Raw genomic sequence first — 21,103 nt, forward strand, 5'->3', positions numbered from 1 at the left:
TTACATCGCAACAGTGGCCATTGTCTACTCTGCTGCAGAATACTGCTCTGCCTCAGAGAACTGCAGCTGCCATGCAAAGATCGTGGGCGAGCAGCTAAACGGCACCATGAGGACAGCGTCGGGGCACTCAAGTCCAGTGACTCCCGGTGCTGTCCCACATTGCCTGCCTGCCTGTCACCGCGACGCCACCGCGCTCTGTGAGATGGAAAAGCCATGAGGAACATCGACCTTCCCATTCACAAAGACGTGAAAAACCCATCACGAAGGTGCTTAAAATCGCGGCGGCCATTCTGGGAAACAGCAGCCAATGTTCATGCAGCTGGTATCACCCCACTGTCTCGATGGACGGAATTGTGGGATGCAGCAACCGTAACGATCACTGGCCCAACAGCATTGGTCCCTGGCTTCGATCTCCCTCGAGGGCACTGGGCAGCGCTCGACCCAATCCGCTCAGGGCACGGACGGTGCGACCACCTGCTCCACAAGTGGAAGGTGAGGGACGACCCGAAGTGCGACACGAGTCCCAGACCATGGAACACGTCACATCAACCCGCCCACTGAGATCTGTTGCAGGAGGCACCTCATTCCCCCACTCGGCATCTCAGCAGGCCATCGAATGGGGAGCCAATCTGGACATCCCATAATAAGCTTTTCCCATCATACAAAAGTAGTAGTACTGTGTTTCGCATGTGGAATCATAGAATCATAGAAATTTACGGCACAGAAGGAGGCCATTTCGGCCCATCATGTCCGTGCCGGCTGATAAACAGCTATCCAGCCGAATCCCACTTTCCAGCTCTTGGTCCGTAACCCTGCAGGTTACAGCACTTCACATGCACATTCAAGCACCCCTTAAATGTGGTGAGGGTTTCTGCCTCTACCACCTTTTCAGGCAATGAGTTCCAGACCCCCACCGCCCTATGGGCAAAGAAATTTCCCCATATATCTCCTCTAAACATCTTACCAATTACTTTAAATCGATGTCCCCTGGTTGTTGACCTTTCTGCCAAGGGAAATAGGTCTTTCCTATCCACTCTATCTGGGCCCCTCATAATTTTATGCACCTCAATAAGGTCACCCTCAGCCTCCTCTGTTCCAAGGAAAACAAACCCAGCCTATTCCATCTTTCCTCATAGCTAACATTTTCCAGTCCAGGCAACATCCTCCTCAATCTCCTCTGTACCCTCTCTAGTGCAATCACATCTTTCCTGTAATGAGGTGACCAGAACTGCACGCAGTACTCTAGCTGTGTCCTTACTAGTGTTTATGGAGTTGGAGATGCCCTGAAATGGACTCTTACATGATTCCATAGCGGTACATTTAGGCAATGAAGGAATAGTAGAGGCCAGTGATGGCACCACCCTAGAGAACTACCTTTCAGGCGTTAACTTCAGAAGTTAACACAATGTTCTCTTGAGTAGGATGTAGCGGTGATTTTTAATGACTTTGGATTTGACTTATGAATTGGAGTTGGATTTGCCTTAGATTTGGTCAGAGGTTAGTGAGCCAACAAAAATAACTTTATATAGCAGTTATGTATGCCTTTAATGTAGTAAAATGTCTCAAGGCACTTCACAGGAGCATTATCAAACAACATTTGACACCGAGCCACGTAAGGAGCTATTAGGATAGGTGACCAAAGATTTGGTCAAAATGATAGGTTTTATGGAGTGTCTTAAAGAAGGAGAGGGAAGTGGAGAAGCTGCGAGATTTAGGGAGAGAATTCCAGAGCTTAAGGCCCAGGCAGCTGAATGCACGGCCGCCAATGGTGGAGCGATGGAAATCAGGAATACTCAGCAGGCAAGAATTGGAGGAGTGCAGTGACTTTGGAGGGTTGTAGGGCTGGAGGAGGTGGGGAGGAGCAAGGTCATGGAGTGATTTGAAAACCAGGATGAGAATTTTAAAATCCGGTTATTGCTGGACCGGGAGCAGTGGGTCAGCAGGAGCAGGGGTGATGGGTGAACGGGACTTGGTGAATGTAAGGATTTTTGGATGAGCACAAGCTTACAGACTATCTCTACACGGGATGTGATCTGAAACACTCACCTCTATTATTCTTCACTATCGTAATCTAAGGGCTTCGAAGCAATGCATGTTTGCAACCAAAGCTATTTGCATAAGGTCCAGTGTTCCATGCCTTGTTCAGAAAGGCACTTGGAAACAGTAAACGAGTGGTGAAGGGCACTTAACTACTAAGAAAACAAACGTGTTCATGTAAAAATAGACTCCTGGAAATTAACAAAGGTTACCTTGTTTGAAGTCTTTAGTTTTTCAATACATAACCTCCCCTCTATAAACGCTAATCTAAATGTTCAGTTATTTACTTGCAGATAGCCAGTGTTAAAATTACAAGACTGCTGCTGCTTGGTCCATGCAAAGATCAATGAGCATGCCTTTCCTTCAGGCTTTTCTACTTGTTTCTTTACACTTTGTTTCCTACATTACAATAGTGGCTACACTCCAAAAGTACTTCGTTGGTTGTAATGTGCTTTGTGACGTCCCGTGGTCATGAAAGGCGCTAGATAAATCCAAGTCTTGCTTGCTTGCTTGCTTGCTTGCAATAACTGTTAGACTGAGTACTGTTTAACTCCAAGAGGTATGACCTTGGCTCTGCTTTATTAAGGCCCAAAGTGACTAATATACAAAATGGCTGGCCTTTTATACTTGGGCTGCACACACGTGGGTGCAGCCCAATGACCTCCAACAGTGACGCCATCTAGTCTAGTGATCCCAAAAGTACATACATGACAATGCCCCGCTCTGAGATTTACAAATTGAGACGGTCCGGTGTTTTACGCTCCCGGGTTGACCGTCTCAGTTCAACTCCAGCCTTGAGTGAGTGTTCAGAGTCTGTTGTGACTGGTGGCTGGGTGGCTGACCTGGTGGGAGTGACACTGGCCATGTCAGGGATTGAAAATCCATTTTCATTGAACATGTCAGTGATTGAAAGTCCCGATTCACTGATGACCACTGAGTCCTTTGATGACTGGGGGTAGGTTGGTTGGTTGTCGATCGTCTCTTCCTCCGACTGTTCCGATTCGCCTGTGTGCCACTGTTTAGTCTGATTCATATGTTTCCTGGATGTTTGCCCATTTTTGAGCTTGACAATAAATACTCTGTTGCCCTCCTTGGCCATGACAGTACCAGCGATCCACTTGGGACCCTGACCATAATTCAAAACATATACAGGATCATTCACAGAAATATCGCGTGACACAGCTGCGCGATTGTGATACCCTTGTTGACTTTGTCTTCTATATTTAACATGATTATTCAAGTCAGGATGTACAAGAGATAGTTTGGTCTTAAGACTTCTCTTCATCATTAATTCAGCAGGCGAGACCCCGGTAAGCGTGTGTGATCTTATCCTGTAACTAAGCAGTATGCATGACAGGTGGGTCTGCAGTGACCCTTGGGTTACTCACTTCATACTCTGCTTTTTGATTTGGACAGCACGTTCTGCTTGCCCATTGGATGCAGGTTTGAACGGTGCTGACCTTACATGTTTGATACCATTGAGTTTCATGAACTCTTGAAACGCCTGACTGGTGAAGCACGATCCGTTGTCGCTAACAACGGTGTCAGGCAGACCATGTGTCACGAACATGGCACTGAGATTCTCAATGGTAGCTGTGGATGTGCTGGATGACATGATTACACACTCTATCCATTTCGAATATGCATCCACCACAACTAAAAACATCTTCCCCAGGAAGGGACCTGCAAAGTATATATGGATCCTGGACCATGGTTTGGACGGCCACGACCACAGACTCAGTGGCGATTCCACTGGTGCTTTGCTGAGCTGCATGCAAGTGTTGCACTGATGCACACATGATTCCAGCTCAGAGTCAATTCCTGGCCACCATACATGAGACCTGGCAATGGCTTTCATCATTACAATGCCGGGATGTGTGCGATGTAGCTCACGTCCAAATTTCTCTCTTCCTTTCTTGGGCATAACAACACGATTGTCCCACAGTATACAATCCGACTGAATAGACAGTTCGTCTTTGTGACGAATGTAAGGTTTGGTCTCCTCGCACATTTGCTTGGGTACGGCAGACCAATCACCTTTGACGATGTAACTCTTCACCACTGATAAAATCGGGTCCTGGCTGGTCCAGGTCTTAACTTGTTGAGCCATGACAGGGATTCCTTCACTCTCAAAAGCATTCCTAACGAACAATAGGTCCGCCGGTTGTGGCGTTTCCACCTCCGGTGTGGGTAACAGCAAATGGCTCAAAGCATCGGCACAATTCTCAGTGCCAGGTCTATGGCGAATGACATAATCATAAGCAGATAATGTCAGTGCCCACCTCTGGATGCGGGATGAAGCATTGGTATTGATACCTTTGTTTTCAGAGAACAATGAAATGAATGGCTTGTGATCTGTCTCCAGTTCAAACCGAAGACCAAACAGGTACTGATGCATCTTTTTAATCCCATACACACAAGCTAGTGTTTCTTTCTCTACCATGCTGTAGGCTCTTTCCACTTTAGACAAACTTTTGAAGCATACGCGAATGGTTGAAGTTTACCCGACTCATTAGCTTGTTGGAGTAGGCAACCAATTCCATATGATGAAGCATCACAAGCCAATACTAAATATTTACATGGGTCATAGTGTACCAGAGCAAAGCAGATTAGTAGCTTTCTCAAAAGCTCTGTCTTGAGACACACCCCACACCCAGTTGTCGTCTTTTCTTAGCAGCATGTGCAGTAGTTCTAAAAAGGTGCTCAATTTAGGTAGTAAGTTACAGAAGTAGTTGAGTAGACCCAGGAACGAACACAGCTCTGTCACATTCCGCGGCTTGGGTGCATTCTTGATGGCCTTGGGCCTAATGCCGTCAGCAGCAATTTTCCTCCCCAGGAATTCGACCTCTGGTGCCATGAAGACGCACTTCGAGCATTTCAGTCTGAGTCCCATTTTGTCCAGAAGATATAGAACCTCTTCCAGGTTTTTCAGATGTTCCTCGGAGTCACGACCTGTGATCAGGATGTCATCTTGGAACACGACGGCTCTGGGAACGGACTTCAGTGCACTCTCCATGTTCCTCTGAAATATTGCAGCAGCCGAGCAAATTTCAAAAGGACACCTGTGATAAATAAACAGTCCTTTATGCGGGTTAATGCAAGTAAGTCTCTTCGACATCTCGACCAGCTCCTGTGTCATGTAGGCCGACGTCAAGTCCAGTTTGGTGAATGACTTCCCCCCCAGCTATTGTTGCAAACAAGTCATCAGCCTTTGGTAATGGGTACTGATCCTGTTTCAAAACCCTGTTGATCATAGCCTTGTAGTCTCTACAGATTCTGACTGTGCCATCACTTTTCAGCACAGGAACAATGGGGCTGACCCATTCCTTAAATTCAACCGGTGATATGATCCCTTCTCGCTGGAGTCTGTCCAGTTCGATTTCTACCTTCTCCCTCATCATATACAGAACTGCCCGAGCTTTATGATGGACGGGTCCTGCACCTGAGTCCATGTAGATCTGCACCTTGGCTCCCATGAAGTTGCCGATGCCTGGTTCGAACAGCGAGGGGAACTTGCTCAGTACTTGGGCACATGTATCTTCCTCCGACGACAACGCCTTGATGTCGTTCCAATCGCATCTGATTTTTTCAAGCCAGTTCCTGCCGAACAGCGTTGGGCCATTGCCTGGGAAAATACATAGCGGTAACTCGTGAACCGCACTGTCATATGACACTTTAATTGTGGCACTGTTGGACTTGTAGGCTGGAGTGTATTCTTTATCAGACCATAAATTTTTGGACTGCAAACCGTGACGAACACCGCCCAGCACCGATCTGCGTCGCCGACCTCTTCCATTTTGTTGGCCACGAAGAACTGGCTCAAATGGCTCACAAAGTCTGCCCAATCTTCTCCTTCCATAAATCGCTCCAACAATCCAATTGTGCTCATTTTTGCATGCAAAGGTTCTTGTTGTCTTGTCGCCAAATGTTGTGCATGCAATAACTGTTTGACTGAGTACTGTTTAACTCCAAGAGGTATGTCCTTGGCTCTGCTTTATACTTGGGCTGCACACACATGCGTGCAGCCCAACGGGCTCCAACAGTGACGCCATCTAGTGGCTAGTGATCCCAAAAGTACATACATAACTCTATCTATCTTTCTTTCTTTCTTTCGTTCGCTCTTTCGTTCTCTCTTTCTCTCTTTATCTTTCTCTTTCTTGACTGTCAGTCAAACAGCCTTTTTTCCTCATGTCCGATATTTTTATAACTAATAAACAAAAGTGATCAAAGGCATTTTTTGGCCGTGCAGTGTCTGAAGGGACGCGTAGGCTGCTTGACGGCCTTACAATGGAAAAACTGTCCATGCATGGAAATTTGAATAAGCCGCGGCGCCCAATAAAGGGGCCACAAACCCAAATTATTTTAGAGAGACCCTTGGTTATAACCTCTCAGTTCTGATATAATCATTTTTGCATCTTCTCCAGTGCCTCTATATGCTTTTTGAAAATTGGAGATCAGAACTGAGGACAGTACTCAAGTGTTGTCTAACCAAGGTTTTATATAAGTTCCATATAACTTCTCAGCTTTTCAATTCTTTTCCTCTAGAAATTAACCTATGCTTTGCATTTTGTATGACCTTGTTAACCTGTGTTGCTATTTCTGGTGGTTTGTGTATCTGTAGCCCTCTATTCTTTGCTCCTCTACCTCATATAGACTCTTATTTTTCAAGGAGCACATGGCCTCCTTGGGCTAGAACCTCCCCTTTTTTTGCATGCTTAACGCACACTTAATGCCCATTTTACCGCTGAAATGACATATATCGCCCATTTAGCCACAAAATGGAAACTGACGGGCATTTTTTGGAAACTTATTGCCGAGCGTTACTTGCCCCATGTGCTTAACGCCAGGAAAAAATAATACCACCCGCTCACTTTCTTTGGGCGGAGTCATCAAAATGGGCAAAATCAACGGCCATAATATCGGCCACCCGTTTTTTTTGTCGTAAAGAGCATATTTACCGAAACTAGCGGCCATGAGATCGCCTAGCGTCACTTTCACCACCTCGCACACATCGGCCACAATATCGCTCGCGCAAAAAAACACCCAGAAAAAGTGTAATTAACCGGAACTAATCACAGCGTTATGGACGCCTTTAAAAGGTTGCTGTGCTTCAACCTCATGGGAGTTCGGATGTACTCTGGAGGTCGCTGGAGTTGATGTGAACATCTGTACAAACATCTTGACTGATTGGAATTGAATATGTGTCTTCGTTGGGACATTCATTGTTTGTGACCAATTGGTGTAAAACAGAGAGCTACTGCAATGGGGCCTGTCCATTCTCACCCTCGCTTGATGACCAATTACATGCAACAGACTCGACATCGGCGAAGCTACGCGCCACAGCATTATATGCCCAATGTAAGACGTGCAAGACTGATGAGGAGGACCAGACGTTACACCCCCGCAAGTACAGGGAGAAGCAATCTTACCTCGACTTGCCCGACACCACCTGCCTTCGGAGACTGCGCTTCCACAAAGAGCTTATCACTGAGTTATGCCAGCTGATAAGGGGAGATCTGCAGCCTGCCAGCACCATCAGTACTGCACTGTCTGTCGAGGTCAAAGTCACTGCGGCACTGTCGTTCTATGCCTCGAGTTCTTTTCAGGCCACAGCTGACGACATTTGCAGACTTTCTCAGCATGCCACACATCGCTGCATTAGACAGGTCACTGAAGCCCTGTACGCACGCAGGAGGGACTTGATCAGCTTCCCTATGACCAGGGAGGCACAGAGTGAGAGGGCTTTAGGCTTCTCCAGAATTGCAAACTTCCCCAAGGTGCAGGGTGCAATAGACTGTATGCGCATTGCGATGCGGGCACCTTTTCAGGATGCAGAGGTTTTCAGGAACTGCAAGGGATTCCACTCCCAGAATGTCCAATTCGTTGTCGACCACCAGCAAATTATACTGGCAGTGAATGCTCAATTCCCGGGCAGCATCCATGATGCTCACATTCTGCGTGAGAGCACTGTATCTGACTTGTTTAACAATCAGCCACAAGGTCAATGCTGGATGCTTGGTGACAAAGGATATGGCCTCGCCACCTGGCTGATGATCCCCCTGCGTGACACCCACACCGAAGCCGAGAGATGATACAATGAGAGCCACAGAACCACTCGCAATATCGTAGAGAAAACCATTGGAGTGCTTAAGCAGCACTTTAGATGCCTGGACCACTCGGGAGGCGAACTCCAATACCACCCTGAGCAGGTAGCTCAATTTGTGGTGGTGTGCTCTATGCTGCACAACTTGGCTATCAGGAGGGGCAAGAATTGCCTGATGAGTCTGACAGTCCACCTCACCAGAGAGAGGAAGAGGAGGACGAGGAGGCGGGCACTGACATTGGCCCAGACAATCAAGCTGATGCTGAGACCGTGTCCCCGCCTCTGCTCCCCTGTAGACCGCATGTGGTGGGGCCTGTGGTAGCATGATAGCTGCAAGAGCCTTACATAAGGAGCTCATCAATGATCGCTTTGCCTGAAAGAATGTTGGTGTTATTTACAAGGCTGACACACTGCTGGGTGTGCAGGTGATACATCAATGGTGGGCATCACCTTGGTGACAGTTAAAGTATAAGTTGATGAAGTTAAGTGTCATTGATAAGGAATCACCAGCGTGTAACGGTGCAGCTATCTGAGCCAATGTGCAAAAAGGTTTTGTTAAATAAAAAACATTTAAACCGAACATTAGTCTGAAATCATCAGTATTTCTGTAAAAACCAACCTCTTCCCCAACCCCCCACCCCCCGCTGCCCCGCTTCTCCTCCCCACCTCTACCCCTTCCTCTTCCCCTCCTAAATCCAAGCCGCCTGGCCAAGGAGATCCTCAGGTGATGCTTCATTTGGCGGCGGGGGGGGGGGGGGGGGGGCGAATGACGGCCGAAATGCTGCTTCGACAGTTATTGGAGAGGACGGTCCCAAGGTGGGAACGTGCTCCGAGCCAGAAGCAAGATGTTGTTGCTGGCTCTCGGGTGCGGCACCTTGGGGTGCAGTGTCGCGCACCGGGACCACTGGGAGCCCTCTGCCACCAGTGTTCCTGGCTACTAGCTCCAGGGCCTCGACCATCCCTTCCATGTCATATATTATTTGTTGGACAAAAACTCGGTGCCAACTATGTTCCTGGTGCTCAGTAGTCTTTTTGCTGCTGGTGAATCTCCGTCGTGCCTCCCACAACAGCCAAACAAGTACAGACCACAGCCACACATGCCTTCAGTCCCTCTCAGCTCCCTCTCTCTCTGTCTCCTCTTCTGCGCATGATGACCCTTGACCTCCTGAATCGCGGGAATCGAGCGTTGCCATGCCGTTGCTAAGGACGGCGACACTTTACAGCAGAAGGTCAGTGAGATTTAGCGCTACCACTCATTTCATAGCACTCGTGGTAATGCCCATTTTTTAAAATGGAGACTAGTTGCTTTGAGAATGGGCGAGAAGCCGGCGATCTGAAAACCCATTTTTACCGCCCACGCCGGAAATAACACCCATTTTTGGGTACTAAACACAAAAGAGGGAAATCTAGCCCCTTATTCCTCCGACCAAAATGCTCCATCTCACACTTATCTATATTGAAATTAATTTGCCATTTACACGCCCATTCTTACAGCACAGGTGGACATTCGGCTCATCGTGCCTGTGCTGGCTCATTGAAAGAGTTATGTTATTAGTCTCACTCCCCCTGTTCTTTCCCCACAGACCTGCAATTTTTTTCCTTTTCAAGTATTTATCCAAATACCCTTTGACAGTTATAACTGAATCTGCTTCCATCACCATTTCAGGCAGTGCTTTCCAGACCACGATAACTCACTACATAAACTGTTTCTCTCCGCGTCTCTGCTCTGGTTATTTTGCCAATTATCTTAACTCTGTGTCCTCTGGTTACCAACCCTTCCACCAGAGGCAACCGGGTTCTCCTTGGTTATTCTATGAAAATCCTTCATAATTTTGAACATGCCTATTAAAAATCCCCTTCACTTTCTCTGTTCTAAGGAGAACAACCTCAGCTTCTCTAGCCTCTCCACGTAACTCAAGTGCTTCATCCGGGTACCATTCTAGTAAATCTCCTCCGTACCCTCTCCTCTCCAAAACCTGCTGTGAATTTCTACAGTTACCGTGTGTGGCATGAATGGCGGCTCAAGTGTGTCAATTAGGTGCTTGAAGCAGCAAACATGTCGCTTTCTCAGTATTTCCGAGTGATGGGAAAATGTTGGAGTCCATTATTAAAGAAGCAGTAGCAGGACATTTAGAAAAGCAAAATTTGGTCAGGCAGAGTCAGCATGGATTTATGAAGGGGAAATCATGTTTGACAAATTTGCTGGAATACTTTGAGGATGTAACGAACAGGGTGGATAAAGGGGAACCAGTGGATGTGGTGTATTTGGACTTCCAGAAAGCATTTGACAAGGTGCCACATAAAAGGTTACTGCACAAGATAAAAGTTCACGGGTTTGGGGGTAATATATTAACATGGATAAAGGATTGGCTAACTAGCAAAAAACAGAGAGTCAGGATAAATTGTTCATTCTCTGGTTGGCAACCAGTAACTAGTGGGGTGCCGCAGGGGTCAGTGCTGGGACCCCAACTATTTACAATCTATATTAATGACTTAGATGAAGGACCGAGTGTAATGTTGCCAAGTTTGCTGCTGATACAAAGATGGGAGGAAAAGCAATGTGTGAGGGTGACACAGAAAACCTACAAAAGGACATAGACAGGCTAAGTGAGTGGGCAAAAATTTGGCAGATGGACCATAATGTTGGAAAGTGTGAGGTGATGCACTTTGGCAGAAAAAAAATCAAAGAGCAAGTTATTATTTAAATGGAGAAAGATTGCATAGTGCTGCAGTACAGTGGGACCTGGGGGTCCTGGTGCATGAAACACAAAAGGTTAGTATGCAGGTACAGCGAGTGATCAGGAAGGCCAATGGTATCTTGGCCTTTATTGCAAAGGGGATGGAGTATAAAAGCAGGGAATTCTAGCTACAGCTATACAGGGTATTGGTGAGGTCACACCTGGAATACTGCGTGCAGTTTTGGTTTCCATATTTACGAAAGGATATACTTGCTTTGGAGACAGTTCAGAGAATGTTCACTAGGTTGATTCCGGAGATGAGGGGGTTGACTTATGAGGAAAGGTTGAGTAGGTTGGGCCTCTATTCACTGGAATTCAGAAGAATGAAAGGTGATCTTGTTGAAATGTATAAGATTATGAGGGGGCTTGACAAGGTGGATGCAGAGAGGATGTTTCCACTGATAGGGGAGACTAGAACTAGAGGGCATAATCTTAGAATAAGGAGCCGCCCATTTAAAACAGAGATGAGGAGAAATTTCTTCTCTCGGGGGTTGTAAATCTGTGTAATTCGCTGCCTCAGAGAGCTGTGGAAGCTGGGTCATTAAATAAATTTAAGACAGAGATAGACAGTTTCTTAAATGATAAGGGAACAAGGGGTTATGGGGAGCAGGCAGGGAAGTGGTGCTGAGTCCATGATCGGATCAGCCATGATCTTATTGAATGGTGGAGCAGGCTCGAGGGGCCGTATGGCCTACTCCTGTTCCTATTTCTTATGTTCTTATGTAGGGCCCATTTACACAAAGAATCACAGAAACTTACAGCACCGATGGAGGCCATTCGGCCCGACATGCCTATGCTGGCTCTTTGAAAGAGCTGTCGTGCTTAGTCACCCCCCTCCCACCCCATCCCCCAACTTTTTGTCCATGCATCGCCAAGTACCTGTCTAACTCCATTTTAAAATTATTTATGGTATCAGCTTCCACCACCTTTTCGGGCAGAGCGTTCCAGATCCCGACAACTCTCTGAATGAATAAATGTTTCCTCATCGCCCCTCTAGATTTTTTTGCCAGTGATTATTGACTAACTCGGCAGAGGAAATCGTTTTTCTCTGCCTATTCACTGATTCACTCCAATCAAACACCCACTTCAACCTGAGAACATTTGGAACCAACCTCTCTGCCTCTATCTTGTCTATCCCTTTCATTATTTTAAATGTTTCTATAAGATCACCCCTCATCCTTTGGAACTCCAACGAGTAAAGACCCCGTCTACTCAATCTATCATCATAAGGTAACCCCCTCTTCTCCGGAATCAGCCTAGTGAATCGTCTCTGTACCCCCTCCAAAGCTAGTATATCCTTCCTTAAGTAAGGTGACCTAAACTGCATGCAGTACTCCAGGTGCGGCCTCACCAATACCCTGTACAGTTGCAGCAGGACCTCCCTGCTTTTGTACTCCATCCCTCTCGCAATGAAGACCAACATTCCCATTCGCCTTCCTGATTACCAGCTGCACCTACAAGCTAACTTTTTGGGATTCATGCACAAGGACCCCCAGGTCCCTCTGCACCGCAGCATGTTGTAATTTCTCCCCATTCAAATAATATTCCCTTTCACTTTTTTTTTCCAAGGTGGATGACCTTACATTTTCCGACAATGTATTCTATCTGCCAAACCTTAGCCCATTTGCTTAACCTATCGAAATCTCTTTGCAGCCTCTGTGTGTCTTCTACACAACCTGCTTTCCCACTAATCTTTGTGTCATCTGCAAATTTTGTTACACTACACTCTGTCCCCTCTTCCAGGTCATCTATGTATATTATAAACAGTTGTGGTCCCAGCACTGATCCCTGTGGCACACCACTAACCATCGATTTCCAACCCGAAAAGGACCTATTTATCCCGACTCTCTGCTTTCTGTTGGCCAGCCAATTCTCTATCCATGCTAATACATTTCCTCTGACTCCGCGTACCTTTATCTTCTGCAGTAACCTTTTGTGTGGCACCTTATCGAATGCCTTTTGGAAATCTAAATACACCACATCCATCGGTACACCTCAATCCACCATGCTCGTTATATCCTCAAAGAATTCCAGTACACCCCCGCAGTGCCAGCAAGGTGTTAATGGCCTTGCATTCATCACCCTTGATGGTGGACTCTGAGTATCTTCGGACGTGCAGCTGCAGGTATGTGTGATCTGCCCTGTACGTTACGATTCGAAAACAACATCACTTTGTTCACAGTACTTGTAGCAGCACTTGTGTGCTGAGAGATTTGCTTCGTATTGTCACTGGTGGCAATGAACGCCTGGGCTATCGCTATGGCCTTACTCAAGGTTGGGGTCTCTACAGTCAAAAGTTTGCGAAGTATGGTTTCGTAGCCAATGCCAAGTACGAAAAAGTCTCTGAGCATGTGCTCCAAATGTCCTTCAAATTCGCAATGTCCTGCAAGGTGTCTTAGCTCGGTGACATAACTCACCACTTCCTGGCCTTCAGACCTTTTGTCGGGATAGAACTGGTACCTCGCCATCAGAACGCTTTCCTTCGGGTTCAAATGCTCTCGGACCAGTGTGCACAAATCATCGTATGATTTCTCCGTGGGTTTCGCTGGAGTGAGCAAATTCTTCATGACGCCATACATTGGTGCCCCACATTAGGTGAGGAGGATCGCCCTTCGTTTGGCATCGCTCTCTTCCCCATCTAGCTCGTTGGCCACGAAGTATTGGTCGAGTCGCTCCACAAAAGTTTCCCAATCATCTCCCTCCGAAAATTTCTCCAGGATGCCCACTGTTCTCTGCATCTTTGGGTTCGCTATCTGTATCTCGTCGCCAGTTGTTGTGTATGGAGAAAGAGTCAGACTGAACACTGAGCTCAAAGTAAAGTGTGACATTAGTCTTTTATTGCAGGTCTCCAGAGTGCCTCTCCAACCTGCGAAGCCTCCTTAAAAACCTGTGCTCCCAAGGGATTATGGGATCCCTTGGGATTCCAGCGGACGAGCCCTTTGGTAGCTGTACAGAGTAAATACAAGTCCACATACATAACAGTGTGCCCTTGTTTTTAATTGAATACCATCCTTTATTTCTTTAGTTAGCCATGGATGGCTATCTTTTCTTTTACACCCTTTCCTCCTCACTGGAATATATTTTTATTGAGCGTTATGAAATATCTCCTTAAATGTACATCACTGTTCATCAACTGTCCTATACTTTAATCTATTTTCCCAGTATACTTTAGTCAACTCTGCCCTCATACCTTCATAGTCTCCTTTATTTAAGCTTAGTATGCTGATTTGAGATCCAACTTTATCGCCCTCCATCTGAATTTGAAATTCAATCATGCTATGGTCACTCATTCCATGGAGATCCTTTACTAGGAGATTGTTTATTAATCTTGTCTCATTACACAGGACCAGATCTAAGATAGCCTGCCCCCTGGTTGATTCCGTTACATACTGCTCAAGGAACCCGTCTTTTATGCACTCTATGAACTCTTCCTCAAGGCTACCCAGACCAATTTGATTTGTTCAATCAATATGGAGGTTAAAATCACCCATGATCATTGCTTTTTCCTTTTTACAATCCCCCACTATTTCCTGGTTTATACTCCGACCAACAGAGTTGCTACTGTTAGAGGGCCTATAGACTATGCCCACCAGTGACATTTTCCCCCTTATTGTTCCTTATCTCCACCCAAACTGTTTCAACATCCTGATCATTTAAACAAATATTGTTTCTCACTATTGTAGTGATTCCATCCGTTATTAACAATGCTATCCCACCTCCTTTTCCTTTCTGTCTGTCCTTCCGAATTGTCACGTACCCTGGAATGTTTAGTTCCCAGTCTTGGCCACCTTGTAACCACGTCTCTGCTGTGGCTAACAAATCATACCCGTTTGTAACTATTTGTGCCGACAGCTCATCTAATTTGTTACGATGCTGCGTGCATTCAGATAAAGAGCTTTTAAATGTGTTTTCTTACCATTTTCTCCTGCTATGGCCCCAGTTTCTGATACACTCTATGTTTATAGATTCTGTCCTTCCTGTCATGCTCTGGTTTTCGTTTCCCCCAATGCTACCCTGCTCGATTGCCTTCACCTTGTCCTTTGAGCTTTTAGCCCAGTACTGGTGCCAGTGCCCCAGGAACCAAATCCCATTTCTCTCACACCAGTCTTTGAGCCACGAGTTTAGTTCTCTGATCCCATGTAAATTTGCTCATGACTCGGGTAGTAATCCAGAGATTATTACCTTTGTGGTTCTGCTTTTTAATTTGGCCTGTAACTGTTCATAATCCCTCAGCAGAACCTTTTTGTTTGTCCTATCTATATCGGTGGTACCCACATGGACCACGACAACTGGATCTACCCCCTGCAGCCCTGAGGAGATGTCCTTAACCCTGGCACCAGGCAGGCAACACAGCCTTCGGGACTCACGCTCACAGCTGCAGAGAATTGTATCTATCCCTGTAATGATACTGTTCCCCTACTACTACAATGTTTCTTTTTACTCCCCCCACTTGAATGGCCCCCTGCACCATGATGCTGTGGTCACTTTTCTCATCCTCCCTGCAGTCCCTCCTCTCATCCACACAGGGAGCAAGAGCCTCGAACCTGTTGGACAAGAGCAAGGGCCGAGGCTCCTCCATCACTACATCCTGAGCCCCCATACCTTCCTCACGCGTAGTCACACCCTTCTGTCCTTGATGGCTAGCCAAATCTGAGTTAATTAACCTAAGGGGTGTGACTACCTCCTGGAACACAGTGTCCAGGTAACTCTCACTGATGTGTCGCAGTGTCTGCAGCTCGGACTCCAGCTCATCAATGCGGAGCCGAAGTTCCTTGAGCTGCAGACACTTACCACAGACGTGGCCACCATGGACCTCATTGGGGTCCACCAGCTCCCACATGTTGCAGCACTGACACATCACCCGTCCTGCCATCTAATTAATTAATTAAGTTTATTTTTAGTCCCACCAATGCCACAGCATTTTAACCCTGAGTAAAATACACACTACTACTAATTAGTAAACAGTTAATTAAGCAAGAAAAGCAAGAAAGGAGAACTCATCAACCAATCACATCCCTGCTTTCCTGTGATGTCTAATGTAGTCGCCCAGTTCCACTTCATCACAGTCACCAACCTGCTCGCACTGCTCCCTGGAGTATCAAGCCGCTGCCTGTGGGAGGCGGGGGGGGAGAGATGCTTATCTGAAGTCACGGTGATCTGGGCCGTATTCATTTATAACCTGCCCTGGGTTCAAGTGGTGATTGACAGCTGTCATCCTCAATGGATTGATAGCCCTGCCTTGTTTTTGAATCCTTGGCCTGTAAAGACAATGTGGAGTTGGGTCCAAACCACGCCTCCAACTTTCCCACTCCGGAAGGCTGCCGCATTCCAGTGGGAAGGCCTGATGTTCCGATGCCGCCCAAGTCATGACATCTGTGGCCTCGGTTAATCTCACCATCCTTGTTTCTGCTTGGGCTGCCAACTCAGGTTGGACTTATTCCTGGTGGTTTCATCACATGACCTCGCACCTCCAACCTCCCGCCCAGCCTTTTTTCCGTCCTATCTCCATCATTTTTACAACAAAAGTATTCAAAGAAAATTAAAATCAAACACACACAGTTTTTAATGCACGGCAGGCATTCTGAGGGCCGGATTTTCGGCTTTCGAGGTTTTGCGGCGCAAACGGTAGCAATATGTGAAACTCACTGTTTGCGCTGCGCTGCCATTTTTAGCCCGAACTTTCGGCCTTTATGTCTGTGCTGGGGCGCATCGGTAAGAACGGCGTTGCACGAGGATTTGCAGCGTAAAAATGCGAGTTTCGGCAACTTTAGTCCAGGGTCACTTGCGCTGCGAGAGAGGCCTGGAGGGGGTGGGGAAGACTTCCAAAAATCATTCCAAAAACATCTACATGACCCTTATCTATCGAATCGCTGAAAAAAAAGTTAAAAATAAAAACTTTAACTTGCCTTTTTTGTAGCTTTTCATACTTACCACTGCTGACAGGGCTGCACCGAGAGGTTTGACCTGTCGGTATTCTGGGCACGGCGTACGGGCCGGGAGAGTGTCGAAAGTCCAACGCAAACACAATCCGAGTTGTTGCACGTTGCCCGCCGCTCCCTGACGGTACCTGGAAGCGCCGCTGCAAATAGATAGCCGAGGATCTCGCCCGGGCTTGGCAACTGGGTTTTCGCCGCGGAGGGTCAAATCACGGTGATAACCCGGTCGCAAACCTCTCGAAAATCTGTCCCTTTGTATGTGTTCCAGCGCAAAATAAGCCAAAGGGCAATTGTTCATTCTGGAGCATGCACTACCTACCCACTCCAAGGATGAACAATATTGGTTTTGGTTGAAAGGAATGTTGGATAAAAGCCCAAGTTGTAACACTCTGTTCCCAGAGCAGTGGAGCTCATGTTTAGCAAATAAGACTGTAGATTTGCATTAACTACAGTGCTGCTACAGCAACTAATATTAAATATTTACCTACTGTCGGTCCTTTAGTGATATCATGACCATACACCTACAGAGAAAGGTTCACTTCCGGAGAGTTGGAATTGAAAAGTCATGTTAAACTTGTATCGAACCTTGGTTAGACCACACAACTACTGTGCACAATTCTGGTTTCTGTATTACAAAAAGGATATAGAGGCACCAGAGAAGGTGCAAAAACAATTTAAAAAGATGATACCAGAAATAAGAGGGGACGACTATCAGTTTTGAAAGGTCATCGACCTGAAACGTTAATTCTGTTTCTCTCTCCATCAATGCTGCCTGACCTGCTGAGTAGTCCCAGCATTTTCTGTTCATATTTTGGGTGATTGCATGTCACCTGCTCACTCCCGAATGAAGACGGCAGTGTAACATTTCTAGTTTGCATACCAGTTCTGCTGGCGAATTGAAAATCGAAAATTGCAGAACTGCTCAGCAGGTCGGTCAGGATTTGGGTGAGACTCTGTCACACCACATGCTCCTGTTTGAGATACTGATCAATCAGCATTTTCTAGTTGAATTTCATATTTTCCATTTTATCTTGGTGACCATACTTGTTTTTTCCTGAGTGAGATTAGTATTTTAATGCTCCTCTGTGCTGACTGATGGATAGTTTTGTAACAAGTGTAACTGGGTTGGTGCTGCTCGTACCCATTTCCCTCTGGAGCCTCACAGCCAACAGCAGAGGGAGATTTGAGGGATACGGTACTGTCGTGTTCATGTTATCGGACTAGTAACCCAGATGCCTGGACTAATAATCCAGAGAATGTGAGTTTAGATCCTGCTAATTTGAGAATTTGAATTCACCTTTAAAAATCTGTAAGTGCAAAAAAGCTTTTCAGGAAGGAAAACTGGTACTTACCCGGTCTGGCCTATCTGTGAGTCGTCCATCAAAGTGGTTGACTCTTAACTGTCCCCTTAAATAGCCTAGCATACCACTCAAACTGCTGAAGGGCAACTAGGGATGGGCAATAAATGCCTTGCCAGCGACGTCCACATCCCGAGAGTGAATAACAATGAACCTTTCACCCTGTCAGTCTGGGGTGGATTCGAGCCGAGGCTCCAGAGGTACATAGTCAACAGCCTAGTACACTGTCCAGACTTTTAGTACAGCTGTTCTAATGCAGGTTCTGGGAGGATGGTGTTTGTGAATTCCCTGGGAGCTCTTGGTTAGTATAAACGCACAGCACGGGATGAAAAATTGGACCTGGTCTCGCCCATTTTTTTGGGCCACAAAAGAGCGCATAGAGGACGAATTCAGGATCGCGATCTCTCGTGCCCGATCGCCCCAGGAATTATGTCGGTTGCCAAATTGGAAACCCGGCAACTTCCGACCTGAAACAGCTTGGATATGTAAATCAGGGTCCGAAATCCTGTGTTAAGACCCCGCTCACAATTTGCTATCAACTGGCTTGAGTGTGGGCCGCGCGCTATCCATTCCATTTTCCAGGGTCTATGGTGGCTTAACCAGCGGTCGTTAAAGGGACTCAACATCGAGTGCAACAATTTCAGACCATAACTACTGCTCCTGTTTCTTCAGACAGCAGATGCTGGGAATAAATCTGCTGTTGCCATTTCTTCTTCTTGGGCAGTCCCTCGCATTGAGGATGACTTGCTTCCACATCAAAAAGCGATGAGTTTGCAGGTGTTTCAATGAAAGACCTGATATTCCAGGTCAGAACTGCGTATTGAAGGGTGGAAGATGCCTGTGCGTGGATTTTTTTAATGTGTGGTGGCCATTACACACCAGCCACCACACGGTCCAGTGGCAAGGGTTAACCAAGACGACTGGAGACCAGCTCTGCTGCATTGACCTAGTGCGCACACATATCACAGTGTGGGCTGGCCCGTGCTGCCCCTGGGCCCTCGCCTCTTGCAGTGCTCTCCAAGGTCAAGTAGCCTAACCAACTCTGCCTAGTCTCACCCATGAAGAATGGCCACTTGGGGAAAGGTAATGGAGAGTGGTTGGCACCTGTGCTACCATACCCCAGGAAGAGTTGTTCCTTCAGGAGAGGAGAACATGGGGGACTGGGTGATACACGAGAATAGCACACCTCTATTCATAGCAGGACATGGCGTCTACCTGCTGCATATACACTTTGTTCTCATCTGACCCACTGTTTAATGTGTTGTTTCAGGTACAGCTTCCTGATAGCAATGGCCTACCTAACCATCTGTCAGATCATCCGAGTCTATTTCTTTGATAGCGAAGAGCGGTCTGCTGACTTCTCAGGGTAAGTAGTGGAGAAGGCCACCTTCGTGCTAATGATTTGAAATGGTTATTGATCGCAGGTTGGCACTGTGTGATGTTTGTGCCATAACATGTGCAGCCAATTTGACCTGTGGCCTCTATAAAAGCAACTATGCTCAGTAACCTCAGCATAAAGAACAGCCTTATGGCGCCTACGGCACTGCACCACAGCAAGAGTTGGTGCCTTTCAGGAGAAAGTGGCTGTTTGTTTCTCACAGAGTCACTGGTGGTCATTTATAGATTGTTTATATTGTAGAGCACTCTCCTGAAGTGGGGGCAAGGCTCCAATGGTCGCCATTGCTAATGGCCACTGGCACTGGGTGTGAGATGCACACTTGGTTTCGGCCATGGGCTGGATCAGCTCTTGCACAAATTCACAAGATTCCAGTTTATAGCCAGAGTCTCAGCAACTGACGGCTAGAAAAGGGAATACTGATCGTGGGCTACAGTGTAGCATGCAGGCTAGATAGACTAGGGAGAGGTGGGATGGAGGTAGGGGGGGAGGAGCAGATGGGAAACCATGTTCTTACCAATGTCGTTAAAGAGTTAACACGGCTCAAGGAAAATTTGACATTGAAGCTTTTCCTCATACAGTATGTAGATATATGAATTTTAAAAAAAATCTGGGGATAAGGGTGTCGCTGGCAAGGCTGACATTTATTGCCAATCCATAGTTGCCTCTTGAGAAGATTGTGGTGAGCCACCTTCTTAAATTGCTGCAGTCTGTGCGGTGAAGGTACTCCCACAGTGCTATAAGAAAGGCAGTGCCAGGATTTTGACCCAGCGATGAAGAAACGGCCAATATATGTCCAAGTCAGGTTGGTGTGTGACTTGGAGGGTAATATGTCCTTACTATACAGTATAAATGCACACGAGGCCCATACGTGAGAGAAGGTCACTCTGTGACCAGTAACCTTTATTAGCCAGCACTGAAGTGATGAAGGTGGGTGGAGCTTTCCCTTTTATACCCGAAAGTCCAGGTTAGGAGTGTTCCCACAAGTTCACCACCTAGTGGTCAGTGTTCTCACGGTGTACAACTTAAGTCAGTTTATACATGGGTTACAATGACAGTTGAATACATGACATCACCTCCCCCCCAAAGTCTTATTGGGATCACAGGTTAAGTCTCTCTGGTGGTTTACGCTCCCTTGTAGAGCGCCTGAGTTGGGGCTCTGGTTGTAGGGAGCTGGCCTGAGTGCCTGCTGTTTGTGGTGCCTCAGGCCTGTCCAGGCTGCCCACAGTGACTGGGCTCTCCTCCACTTGGTTCCGGTGTTCGGTCACCAGTGGTGGAGTGAACTCTACATCATGTTCTTCCTCTGCTTCTATGGGGTTGCTGAACCTCCTTTTTGTTTGATCCACGTGTTTGCAGCAGATTTTGTCCATTGGTAAGTTTAACTACCAGAATCCTATTCCCCTCTTTGGCAATCACAGTGCCTGCGAGCCATTTGGGCCCTGCAGCATAGTTGAGGACAAAGGCAGGGTCATTGACATCAATACATCGTGCCCTCGCATTCCCTGAGCATGGTAGTCACATTGTGACCGGCGCCT

The 21,103-nt window shown here is 46.8% G+C and overlaps 1 protein-coding gene across 3 annotated transcripts in view; it reads left to right on the forward strand.

Annotated features, from left to right (window-relative positions):
* The window catches only part of LOC139279304 (lysophospholipid acyltransferase 2-like), a 93,833-nt gene that overhangs the window by 24,591 nt on the left and 48,139 nt on the right, over positions 1–21,103 (forward strand). For all 3 annotated transcript variants that reach the window (XM_070898432.1, XM_070898430.1, XM_070898431.1), the window contains one exon: positions 19,443–19,538. In XM_070898432.1, the coding sequence (XP_070754533.1) occupies positions 19,443–19,538 (96 nt within the window). The remainder of the gene's footprint in view (positions 1–19,442; positions 19,539–21,103) is intronic.

Source organism: Pristiophorus japonicus, chromosome 14 (genome assembly GCF_044704955.1).
Source record: "Pristiophorus japonicus isolate sPriJap1 chromosome 14, sPriJap1.hap1, whole genome shotgun sequence".
In the NCBI taxonomy this organism is placed as follows: domain Eukaryota; kingdom Metazoa; phylum Chordata; class Chondrichthyes; family Pristiophoridae; genus Pristiophorus; species Pristiophorus japonicus.